Raw genomic sequence first — 12855 nt, forward strand, 5'->3', positions numbered from 1 at the left:
TAGGAAGTAAAATGCCCACAGAAAGGGCTGCCTTTTCAGTACTCTTCCCTAGCTGTTTTTAAGTGACTTCCAAGTACAGACACATTGCAAGAATACATGTAAATGTACATGTAGGCGAATCTGGAGCAGGGTTTGGACACATAAATCATATGTATCTAATATGTAATAACAGATCTTGGGACTGACAGTTACAGTGTATGTACATGTAGTGTAGCCAAGCCAAGCACAGTGGTCTGTGCTGGCAGACCATGAACAGAGGAGAATCCAGGGTATGTAAGCACTATGACATCCTGCAGGCTGTAAGCACTCCTGTGCTGTATATAGATAGGTGCAGTCGTGAATTTGACCTTGTTTGACATCAACTCAACATAAGTGCATCTGAGGTCCTGTATTAGCATCAATATAGAAGCTGTCCTAATGGATCCACCAAGGCAATAGGTTTCCAGCATAATATTAGTCATGACAGACATACAGTATCTCATAAATGACTGAAAAAATATGATATCATATTTTCTGTAGTTCATAATATGCTGCAGCTGAATAAATTGTGCCAGAATCAGTTATCGCAGACAGCTATTTTGCATTGTGTATTTCTATATATAATAATATGTATATATTTTCACTTGCTAAGTGAACTTACTAAGTGAAAATGGTAAAAGATGAAGGTTTGCGTGTGGAAACCCAGACAACTCTGTCAACCATGGCTCACATCTTTAATCCTACTGTCTCCCAGACATTGCAAGTGACAAATAGCTGCTTATCGGCTCAAAAAGCTATCCCTTGGCATGTAAATTATTCACGTCAAGTAACAGGGAGCACCTTTATTATAGTACTTACATGTACCTGTAAACAAGCTCAGTAATCGCTCTCTGACAGACGCTTATGAAGAGCAGTTTATTATAGTATTACATGTAGAACTGGTACATATGCTTATCTTTTCAATTACGTAATAATAACAAGTAGGTCTGCTTCTACTGGTATTTCTTTGGCTGAACATATTTCCAGGAAGATTATTAAGACTGTGTGTGCAGGGTGAAATTCTATTTTTACACTTACTCAAGAACAGTGGGACTGTCAGAATGACACAGCTGTACTTGGTACATCAAAGAAAGTTCCAAGCCTTTACCTGAGTTTCTCTATCTCTTCATCGTCGCTGTAGCTGGGTTTTGGTTTGACCTGCACCTTGTTGATGTCGTCATGAAGACCTTCCAGCAGGAATCGCAGAAACTCTTGGCTGTCTTGTTGGCTGTGGGCAGGGAGGAGGGGCAGGGTTGGAGGTCACAAATCAGACTAGCAAAGGTCTGCATGATGCAGTACTTTCCAACAGAATATACTATACACATGTATAGTAATTGAAGTATGAGGGTCAGGCCATCCATGTAATCTACTGTAGCAGTACCAGTAAATGCTACAAAGACTGGTACAGAAATGTGGAACACTTGCAGGTTCAAAATCCTTTCAGAAATGTTTTCTGCAATGTAAGTCTTGAACTTTGCCAAATTATTACTCTTTTCTTTCTGACACCAGAAAAAATTCTGCTAATTTAAGGGGGTATTGGAACATTGTACAAGATTAAAAAATGCTCATGAAATGACTGTCATTTGGCTAAAGGGTGGCAGGGTTAGTGCACTTACATTATCATACTGCAGTAAAGATGCTTTTCCAAATCACACATTGACAGCTTCATTCACAACTACTCACTTGTATCCAACAAAACGAGGTGCAAACTTCTGGATCTGGGCTTTGAATGCAGAAGGGCTGACTGCATCACTGGATCCCTTCCACATCTGCTTGATGAGGTTGGCAAATGCTGTGGGTGGAGTGGAAACAAATCTACATTTGTAGGGTATAACAGGATAGACACATACCTTATGTATATACATGCATGTATGTATGCATGAATTTGTGAGTTTTAAAGCCTTGTACATTGCATTCCTATCACTGTGGAATGAGACCAGACTACAATATTGCTGCAGTCTTCAATGACAAGACAGTAACGTGATCATGAATAATAATTCACCTAGAAAATTGACTGTTGGCACTGATGCTTCTGATGCATTTAAGAAAGATAATATCATAAATATAGTCCTTGCAGCCATGGATGTACATGTACTGGTGTGTAACTTACCTGATAGCAGTTTTAAATAGACTGAAAAAGTTCAAGCATCAAATGATAGAAGCAAAGACATGTTCCTGAGATGCAACCACTGAGATGAGGTTACATGCACTTCTGGGCTATACACATGGTTGGCTTATAATGACCTGATGAACTTAAACTGTCCTGACCAGCAGATCAGTTAGTATAGTTTAGACTTCAAGGAATATTCACAATCATCTTTGAATAAAAATGAGATTATGTTGATATGTATGAACTTACAGTTAACGATAAGTATAAGGAAAGTATGTACATGTATATATGACTAATACATGATTAAAAAATATGGTAAAAAGTATGGTAAAAAAACTATTGAAATCTGTCCCTCACTGCCAAAGCAGCTAGGTACACGTACATGTATCAAAGAGGCATTTCAAATTCCTTTTGGCTATTTTGATCCAGTAGGGTATTATCCCATGTACAGTTACTGTGCTCAAACCACTAGGCATATTAGTTCAGCACTGATTACAGAGAAGCCAATAGCTACTCAACCATGCAGAACCTGATGGGTGGGGACTATAGATGCAGGTAGTGGGGGCACATACAGTAATCGTCTTGGCATTTCATGGTACGGGACTTTGCCTTAATGGCTACTAATAAGTAAGGATCTTATGGGGCTGTGGAAGGTCATTCCGCGTTATATCGTGCCTCGTCTGATATGTAGCTGCTCAGTTTTCTCTGAAGTAGTGTACAACTGGACTGTACAAACAAAAGCACAATGGTATGAACAGCTTGATGCCAAAAACACAGGCTCAACCCTTCTTTTGAAAACAGCCTTCCCTGCTAGTTCAACACATCTGAATGCCTCACTAGGGGATGTAGAGAGCCCTGAATGTTGCCCGAGAGCTCTTGTCACACTGGCCCCATGGCAGGTATTTGTTCCATGGGAGGTGCAGTATGTGTGTCCATTTATTGATTTTTTCAGGAAGAATTACATGCTTAGGGAAAAGTCATAGCCAAACAACTGGGTGCAAGCATGTGTTTTTAGTCACAGGATAGAATCACTTACTCTCAACTCTCGAATAAAAGTACCCCCTGGAATAGAAGTACCCCCCGGACAAATCTTCAAAATCTAATAAAAGTACCCCCTGGAATAAAAGTACCCCCCGGAAAATTTAAAAATTGACATGTAAGCAACGTCTATGCTCCAAAAATGTGTTCTCATGGTGTATATATATATGTGTGCGTCTGTATGGCCTTGTCACTTGCAATTATTGACAGGTCCTGAATAAACATACCCCCTTGAATATGATTCCCCCAACAAATCTTCAAAACTTTATAAATATCCAGGGATCTCCCCAGAAATTCAGAACAGGGTGGAGGAGGGTGGTCTGGAAACCCCCCCTCCATGGGGGGAAGCTATTGCATTTTGTCTTTTCCAAACACAAATGGAGGTCATTTCCTGCAACTTCAGTTCTACATTTTCTGTACAATTGCAGATGTATAAGGCAGGAGAAAGGTTCAAGATTTAAAAAAAAAAGTTCTATTAGCACCCTTAATTTTGAAAAAATTGGGCATAGGTTCCCCGGATGACCCCTAACCGGGGGCCAACGGTGCTTCCACAAGTTCAACAAGTGAAAAATACATGATACAAAATGTACATGTATTTACTACCTGGAACTTGGAGCAAGTTATTCCAAAGATGTACTTACTGACATTAATATATTAAAAACTAAACCAAATCCTATTTCCCAAACAAATCACATATTGACACAGCTGAACAAATAAAAATGTGATCATGTCTATAAACTCCACTCAAAAACAATTTTTGAGAGACACTCGGGTACTAAGCGTGATAATCTCTAATATCTCATCTGATTCTCCCAATGTAAAGGATCTTTACAATCACAGCATCCAACCGCACATACATAGAAACAACAATATTACACAAGAAACCAATAAATTCGGAAAATTTCTCAGTAATGTTTGAAAATTATTCTTATTAAAATATAAGTGAATTTTTATTTCAGTTGTAGCCGAAAAAATATTTTTCATGCGTTTAAAGTATCGTTTTAGCACTGTAATATGTACTTAGTACATGTCTTATACATTTGGATGCTATCTTGACCTTTGACCACTGTTATTGTAAAAAGCAGGTCGGCCATTTTGTCTTTCTCGCCGTGGCTTTTCGAGCCGTTTTTTCGAGCAAATTTCAACCATTTTAAACATTTTACGGCCTCAAAAACTCATACAACGAGGAAAACAAGTTGTAGCTGTCATTTTCATGCGTAACATTTCTTCTGGGGATGGTTTATTTTTCCGCCGAGCTGCCGAAAACTAGCGTCAAACCGCAACCATGCGGTTTCTTCGCGGCGGCCGGCGGGAGTTTTTGTATCGGAGCTTTCACGATGTAAACAAAGATAGTCGGAGTTGTTTATCTGAAAATTTTGTTGTGAAACGCCAGCGGGGTGTCAGATTTTCTACTAATGACAACGTTTTCTTTGTGGCGTCATGGCGAGATCGACAATTCATCGACAATTCACAGGAATTTGTGCCGACAATGGAATGAATTTTCCCGGAACTTTTCCGATTTTGAAAAAAGAAATAAACGTACCGTCTAAAATAAGAATGTACCGGGTGGATTTTGAGGCGAAAAAAAATAAACGTACCGGTACGTTTAATAGAGAGCCGAGAGTACCTGCACATGTCACAGCTTGTTCATTTAGAAACAGGTCAGTTTGTGGTTATGTTGTGGATAATCAAAGTGTCAATATTTGGTTGAAGTGGTTCAACTTCAAGCTCAAAGTTATATGTAGGGCATGGTTCACTTAATTCTACAAAGCAATACTGTTGAGTGTGACATTTCTCGCATGAGAGACAATTCTACTTTGTCCTTTCCCTGAACTTCGTTTTTTAAGGTTACCAAAAATTACACATTCAAATGCAGGTCTGGCATTTTCTAGTGTCACTTTGTTACATGTACATGTACTTCCAGTGATTTGCTTTTGCATTAACAAGCCATCCAATACACAACAAGGTACCTATTCAAGGTCCTAAGAGTAATTTATCTCCCAGAATTTTCCTGTCATTATTCATACAGGGCCTTCTATGTGTGTAAGGTTGCTACAAATGTAATTTATACAACCTACTTACCTACATTTTGGGATACTCACATGGAAATGGATTTAGCACAGCTGAGGCATCAGAAGAATATATTGGATGTCCACGTGTCTGAATATTCATATAATCACAGTGACGCAGGTGGATTCATTTTATGGCTGAAGCAACCGCCCATCACTGTCCTACTTTTGAGTATTGATCTGGGTGAGCGATAGTCAGATTGGCAAAGAGATATATTGCAGGCAGTAACACACACCTTTCATGAGGGCTCCTTTCATACTGCTGTTGGAGTCCTTGAGGTCAAAGATGTAGCTGTCGTTCATGCAGTAATCAGCCAGCTGCTTGGTGTGGCTTAGACACTGCAGGATGGAGTTCATGAAGCACTGCAACAAGACAAAATGGTGATGGAACCATCATCTTTAGAATGGAGTCATACACATTAAATTTTGTATACACATATCATAGAGATGGAAAATAAGGATGCAGTATTCAGTGCTTTTCCAAAAGTACAACTTTTAAACATACATATCCAATCAATAATCATTTGGCAAAACATTATTTGACAGCCTTTCTTTGTAAAAATTCTCCTGTACAAATTAAGTACGTCTGATGGCATTACAAGCACTTGTCCACATTGACTGCCCCCTATGATACTGTGAAAGGCTTTCTCGTTTATGCAGGTGTGTAAGAACTCTATCCACCCTTAACAGCTGTACTGTGATTGAGACTGAGTACTTACGGTGTTGCCCAAGTTTCGCAGCCCCACCAAACCCTCTGCCGATGAGCCTCCTATTGACGAGCGACGACTGTTGGCTCCCTGTGGGGTTAAACAAAATTAAACCTCAGTTACCATTATACTTTCACTTTTAGTTTTAGCATTTTGTTATCACATCAACATTTAGATATGTAATGTATGTACCGTATAGTACAAACTGAAATCTTGCCACATGGTTAAGTCATACAAAACTTAGGGACTCTACACGTCTGTTAATCAATATCATTGATAAGTGGGACTGATAGCAACACGTTCTGATAATAAAACCTTTTGTTACATGATGACTTATCAGATTTCCACTCTTTAGGGCATGTTTCCTACCAAACAAATCATAATCAATAATCCCAAGCCGAGGACTTAAAATTCGTATAGTGTAGCATCTGACAATACATGTACATGTAGGTAGACGTCAAAGGCTCCAGTGCCTAATAATAGGAGCAGTGCAATGTTAATACTTTGTGCCTTGGGCATGGCATTGGTAGGCAGAGCCCATCCTATCCCTCTGTCTGCCATAATACACCTTTTTTACTTCCCAACCAACGTAAGGCACCCATTCACACCTGAAAATAGGATTTCTTATATTATTCTTATAATCTTATCAAAAAGTTGATGATATCATTATTATCATCATAATATACAAATACGGTTATGACATCCTCAAACTTCCTAACATGTGTCAGTCTGCTTCATGACTGCTTCCCTATTACTGCTACATGAATGGTTACATACATGTAATTCTATAATTTTTCAATGGCCTTGGGGCTACATGTGTACCAATGTAAGTGACTAGCCACTATAGAAGCCACATTTCAAAATACTATAAAGCTTGAGACTTTGCCTTGTGGCAATAATATACAGTTCAACTCCAACAATTATTGGAAATTATGTTTTGAAAACAAAGATCCTGAAATTTGGCATGGGAAAGTACATGTACAATTTGTAAGTGTGCCTGCTGGCTATAGAACAGGCATTCCATAAATAGCTCTGCTCTTGCCCTACACATTCCAACAATCCAAGGACTAAAACTGCATTGGTAAATAATGTGGAAGGTTTCTGGTTGGCTAAACACTTTTGGTTTCTTTCTGTTTATCCACATCTGCTTAAACCAGTAACATTTTGGCTTCGTTTTGGACTTACAGTGTACTTGTATTGTTTACTTAATAATATATACCTAAAGACTACTGTATCTATGAAATGGAACATATTCAAGAACAGGTCCATTAGCGTTCTATGTATTGCTGATCAATACACCTGAATTTCACACCATCGATCAACGGTCAGTAACCCCAATGGCCCTTGACCTGGAGTCCTGATGAATGTGTGGCAGCTTTGATCAAGAATAACCTGTTCTTGTGTGCTCTGTGCTAAAGACCTAAAACCTGGTATAATGTACTACCTTTCATGTAAGTTGACAAAGGGTCTCACTTCCAAAGTATCTATAGACTGAGACAAACAGTTTATGGTACACTGTCATCAAGATTAGCTGGTATCTTACAGCTTCCTCCCTGAACAAATATAGCTCTGAATGCCTTCATGTCTGTCAGGGATGTGACATCATCACGACTCACAACATGGAACCCTCCAAATATAGAAATGTGTTCTGGCTGATCGGTGTGGCAGAATCAGTGGTACTTAACTGACGTACGCCCTTAAGTACCTAGACCTTTTACAATGTATCTTCATCATTGTCTGTCCATCCCCAGATCTGAAGAGGTGCTTAAAATAGCAGCTGAAATGTCTGAATTAAGCTGGCCTTTAAAGAACACATAAACTGGGAGTGGGGGTGAAATGGCGTTTAGAGAATGTATAATGTTCACCTCCCTTTGGCTTGACCTCACTATGAGTATGATGGCCTTTTCAATCTTTCATGTACATGATATATATGGTATACATCACAAAAAGAGAGCTACAGGAAGGTCACAGACTGTCCAGGTCACAAATGAGAAATGATAATTATGTAAAATACTATAGTACCTTTAATCTCTAGTATAACTACAAGTCTTTAATTTTTCATGTGGCTTGAGATTACTATAGTATACCACCATGGTGTGATAAGCAGATTGCATAATACTATAGGGATTGACTCCTTTGGTGTAGTTTCACCTGTGACATCTCTATCTGTAGCTCTCTTATAGGTGGTGGGTGGATTTTCCGATTGCTTACTACACTTCACAGAGAAGATGCCATGCTATTATTAGAAGTGCAGGCTTTGTTATCTTGGGGGCAGGTGGCTGTGAGATACATGCAGCAAAAGCATCAGAGTGGTTTAAGTTCACGACACTGGAATATTGATTGCCACTCGACATGAGCAATCACCTACAACGCTGAACAGGGGTCATTTCATTTGCATTGTTGGAAAGGGTTTACCGGTATATAGCAACCTGTGACTAATCTAACCACATGTCACACCTAGAGCTGTGTACCTAAACAAATTTTAGGTACAGGTACAGGTACAGGTACACAGGTTTAGGTACAGGTCCGGACCTGAACCTGTACCTGAACAATTCGACCAATTTACATGCTCTTCTGAACTCCTTCAATAACAAAAAAACATTAATAAACTTGTTAGTTAAGGTTTATTCTTTGTTTATGGCGAATGCTCAGATAAAATATAGGCAAAACTAAAGATGTTTTTGTTTTCATGAACACACTGTCCTTACACAGGGACCCATTTGAGGTCACAAATAGGCATAAAATTGGTGTGAAATTGTTTAGGTACAGTACCGGTACTGAGGGATTAGGTATTTTGGACCTGTACCTAATCAATTTTTCCGGTACAGTATCGGTACTGCGTACCGGTACACAGCTCTAGTCACACCTGTACAAGGCCATGACAAAAAGAGTCTTGATGGTTTCATCAGCATTTTTCCATTCCCAAAGGGCACTGTTACATGTATCTCTTACATGGAACAACCACCAGGTTATTGTTGAATGATTAATGGTTACATGAAGCTATAAGGCCAAATGGGGTCCGATCATATCAATACCCATACACTCCCATGAGGGCACAAACAGGTTTTGTGGAATTCAGGCTTTTAGATTTGCACTATAATTGTGACTGTCCCACAGGTGCATTGTACACCTGGCAATTAGGGAAAGGTTTCCTTTGGGAGCTACCATCTCTTTGTAATGTATCCAAGATTTGACCATTTTGCTATTCAAAGCTTCAATGAAGACTTTTAAAATGAAACTGGGAAGACTTTTGTGATGTCTAACATGATTACAAAATAATAGTACAATAAGTACCCATGTTGAGATTTGTGTTAGCAACCGTATATTGTGAAACATGTGTCCAATCTTTCCTCTCTTGTAACCACCTTACTGTCTGTCACATACAGTGTATACGTGTTATGTTAGTGTACATCAGTCTTATACTCTTAAGATGTGTATGTTGATGTTAAACTTGTTTTTTTCTCCTTCAGAATAATAGTACTGCATATAGTGGATGATAAAGCAACAAAATGCTAATTCTTGGAAAGCGAAATGCTTTCTTTGGAAAAAGAAGTTGATAGTTTCTCTCCCCTTTTATATTTTTATAGACTTACAGATGCATGAAGCTGCTCAGAGTCAGAGGGAATCCGAACACAGCTCATTTTAAACTGACAAACACACGTGCAGAAATACTTACACTGCTCGGAGGTGTTCCGTGGTTGGTCAGTCTTGTTACTGCAGATGGACTGTCGTTCTCCCTGTCCACAGAGCTGGATCTGGACATACGATCCCGGACTGGGCTGCCTTTCCTTCTGTCTGCACTGAAGTCCAATGTGATTTCTTGGCTTCCTCGGCCACCAGACACCTGAGTCTTGGAGACTCTCGAGGAAGTATTGGAAGTTCTTGATGGCAAATCTTCACTTTTATAACTAAGTTTGGATATTGAATTAGTCCTTGGCAAGGTGTTCCTGGTCTTGTAAGGATCACTTTTACTGGTCGGGTCACTGGTTGATGAAAGTCTTTCAAATTTGCTTGTCAGGTCCGAGACGCTGTGTGACTTTGAACCACTTTCCAATTTTGTGATGGTCACGTGCGCGCCACCTGAAGCTGACGACGAATACCGCGAGGAACTCATGCTGCCGCCATACTTGTCACTAGTGTATCGATACGAGTCGTCATGTTTGTCGGTATGAACAGATTTGATAGGTGATGTTCTTGTGCTGCCATTGTAGGTGCCCCACCTGTCCTTTGGTATTCTGTTTCCTTCTCGATCAAGTGGTCCTGGGCCATTGGGAAGGGTGCGACTACTACTCGTGTAGCTCCGACCGTAAGTCGTGGTATAGTTGTCCGCTGGAGAAGGATCTCTCCTTCGATACGCAGAACCAGAAATGCTTTCGTTCCTTGACGGCATAAGGGATGATGATGATGGATAATTGTAGATACTTTGATACCGTTTTGACAGCAGTGTTGTGCTTCCACCCGCCATAGGAGAGCTCTCACGAATGGGTGACCTAACAGATCGGTACTCGGAGTAAGACATGCCACCAGAGAGTCACTGAAGTCGTATTATCGTTTGGACAGCTTTTCTCTTCATAGTTCATATGGCTGTTTAATGAGATTTACATTAACATTCCAGAAATCTTGCGTCAAGCCCACTTCCTGTCCCTGGCTGGTTCACCCACACATACACACCGGTATGTCACTGTGCTGGTACCACCCTCCCAGAGTCGGGCAATCAGGCGGTCCAGCTAGCGCAGTCTTCGAGATTCCTGGCCTTCCTGTACCACAGATGAAAAGAAAAATGGACGTGATGCTAACTGTGGTCAGTTAGAGCAAACAGACATACCCAAACAGACCGGGAAATCACGCCATACCAACACACCCCCTTGACGTTTCTGTCTGTGTACCCACCTACCTCGCAAAGCGTCCTCAGTAAGTCGTCAGTTTGGGGCTTCTACTCTAGTGCCGCCTGATTAAAATGCTCCAAAAACGTCAAATATCGTAGACGACGTCTTTATGTGTGTACGACGAACATCCTGTCCGCGACAAGTGCCGGTTTGTTGCGTAGTCGTCGTCAAAGTGCAAAACGTCCGAGAATCATCATCGCCCGAGCCGCCATTATTAGATCAGTCACGTGACAGAAATTTTGAGATGTTTTCATGGCGACCCACTCTCGTGACCAGGATTGTTAGAATGCTCTCTTCTCGTTTCCAGGGCACCTCATGCAGTCTTGGGAGGAGATTGGGGGTGAATCACAAGGGATTACCGTACACATTTTGTTTTCTTCCTTAGATAAAGAAGAAACATAGTATACTATGTGCTGAAGACATATTGTTTTTCCTCATCTTTCTTCTTCTTCTCCTCCTCCTCCTTCTCCTGCCATTTCTTTAAATTGAAGGGCCAAATAACATGAAATTTGGCATGAAGGTACATGTAGATTGGGCAAATACCCCATGCGTTTTTTTCTATTTTTGTGGTACAAGCTTTTAGAATGTTTTTTTTTCTTTACAGCTTTTTGTCTGTGTTATAGAAAATGTACTATAGCAATGTGTTACCATATTTGGGCATGAGTCATTCAACTCATGTCATGTCAACTCTGCTGAGGTAGCACAAAAAGCAAATCAAGTACTTGGTCTAGTGAAGAGAACATTCTCCAACCTGGATGAGGTAAACTAGAAATTAAATTAAAAAATCCTAACCAATAATGTTAGGACAGCTATCCAACTGTTGTCACTTCATACTATAGTTATATCAATGTAAAGGATTGTTTTCCCTTGTGTAGTTCTCCTTCTTTCCCTGCCATGTCGTAAAATGTGGTGAAGCCATCCGCTTCATTTGCTCCAAAGCAAATGTCGGCCTTTCTAGTTAATAGTTATATTCATATACCGACTTCATTTTCTGGTTACTAGGTCATTAGGAAAAAAAAAGTTCATGGCGATTTCCCGACCCGCTAGTATCTGCTTGAAGATTAATCATTTCCCACTCAGAAGATGTTCGCGTGATAATAGTGCATGGCTGGAGGCATGCCAAGGCTGTGCCAACACCAGTTAAAAGCAGCGACTCAATTATGTTAATTTTCCAAAAGCCAAACGCCATAGATACATGTACTCGTACTCGTGTCCGATGATTAAGAACAAACAACAACAGTGCACCTGAATAAAAGAGTAACTCGAAAGACCATATATACATGTATATCGTGGTCCAATATGCGGCTACGGGACTCTCTCTCGATCGCGCGCATTTAGGCTTTACGAGTGCGTATTTGGGCGTCTTTCATTAGCCTCTACCAGGCTTCGGGAAGCGGCTGAAAACTGTACACGTAGAACGGCAAACTGTACCCTAATCGCGGACCAACTCCCATGGCATGTCATCTGTCTTAGTTTGGCTGATTACTACTCTTTCCAACCACTTCCGAAGCTGGTAGAGGTTAGTCGTTCATTAATAATTCCGTACATGAATCAGTACAAAAAGTTTAACATCACGAAACTGTTGTCAGAATGTTTACTTTCATTTCCGCCAACTTATCGTCAAAGTTACGTCTACCAGTTGCAGGTGCGTATTCTCTGGGTATTTATGGCCCTTCCTCCATGTGTGGTGTGTCAAGTCAATATTTCTCTCATCTTACCCCTCCCACAGTATTTCATGTTTGGCTTTGATCTTTCCCTTAAAGATTTTCATCTCGACATGACATCAGACTTGGCAAGTGTTCAACTCCCTTAAACGCCCTGGAAAGGGCGCGGCGTGGCGCAGAGGCGCGGGCAGAGGCGTGTGTGTACCGCGTGACCAGCTTGTGATCGGCCGGAGCAGACACAGCAGCTTTTTTGGGTAAGACCATTTTTGATATCGTTCACGTTTTCGATCTCGGCCCAGTCTCAATGGCTTCATTAAGGCGGGAAACTAAAACTATCTGATGAATAACCATTCGTTTAAAAGG

At 40.4% G+C, this 12855-nt stretch overlaps 1 protein-coding gene across 3 annotated transcripts in view; it reads right to left on the reverse strand.

Moving 5' to 3' along the window:
- Positions 1–12855, reverse strand: part of LOC109474995 (ubiquitin carboxyl-terminal hydrolase 2-like) — a 19039-nt gene that overhangs the window by 5584 nt on the left and 600 nt on the right. The window contains exons 1-6 of one of the 3 annotated variants that reach the window (XM_019775515.1): positions 10837–11068; positions 9619–10699; positions 5955–6032; positions 5472–5598; positions 1702–1810; positions 1127–1246 (exon numbers count right to left, since the gene is read on the reverse strand). In XM_019775515.1, coding sequence (XP_019631074.1) covers positions 1127–1246; positions 1702–1810; positions 5472–5598; positions 5955–6032; positions 9619–10461 — 1277 coding nt within the window. In that variant the 5' untranslated portion in view covers positions 10462–10699; positions 10837–11068. Of the gene's footprint in view, positions 1–1126; positions 1247–1701; positions 1811–5471; positions 5599–5954; positions 6033–9618; positions 10700–10832; positions 11069–12855 lie in introns of those variants that run through there. The other 2 variants (XM_019775516.1, XM_019775517.1) reach the window with 2 other exon arrangements.

The sequence above is a fragment of the Branchiostoma belcheri genome, unplaced genomic scaffold, assembly GCF_001625305.1.
Source record: "Branchiostoma belcheri isolate BF01 breed outbred unplaced genomic scaffold, Haploidv18h27 scaffold32, whole genome shotgun sequence".
In the NCBI taxonomy this organism is placed as follows: Eukaryota; Metazoa; Chordata; class Leptocardii; order Amphioxiformes; family Branchiostomatidae; genus Branchiostoma; species Branchiostoma belcheri.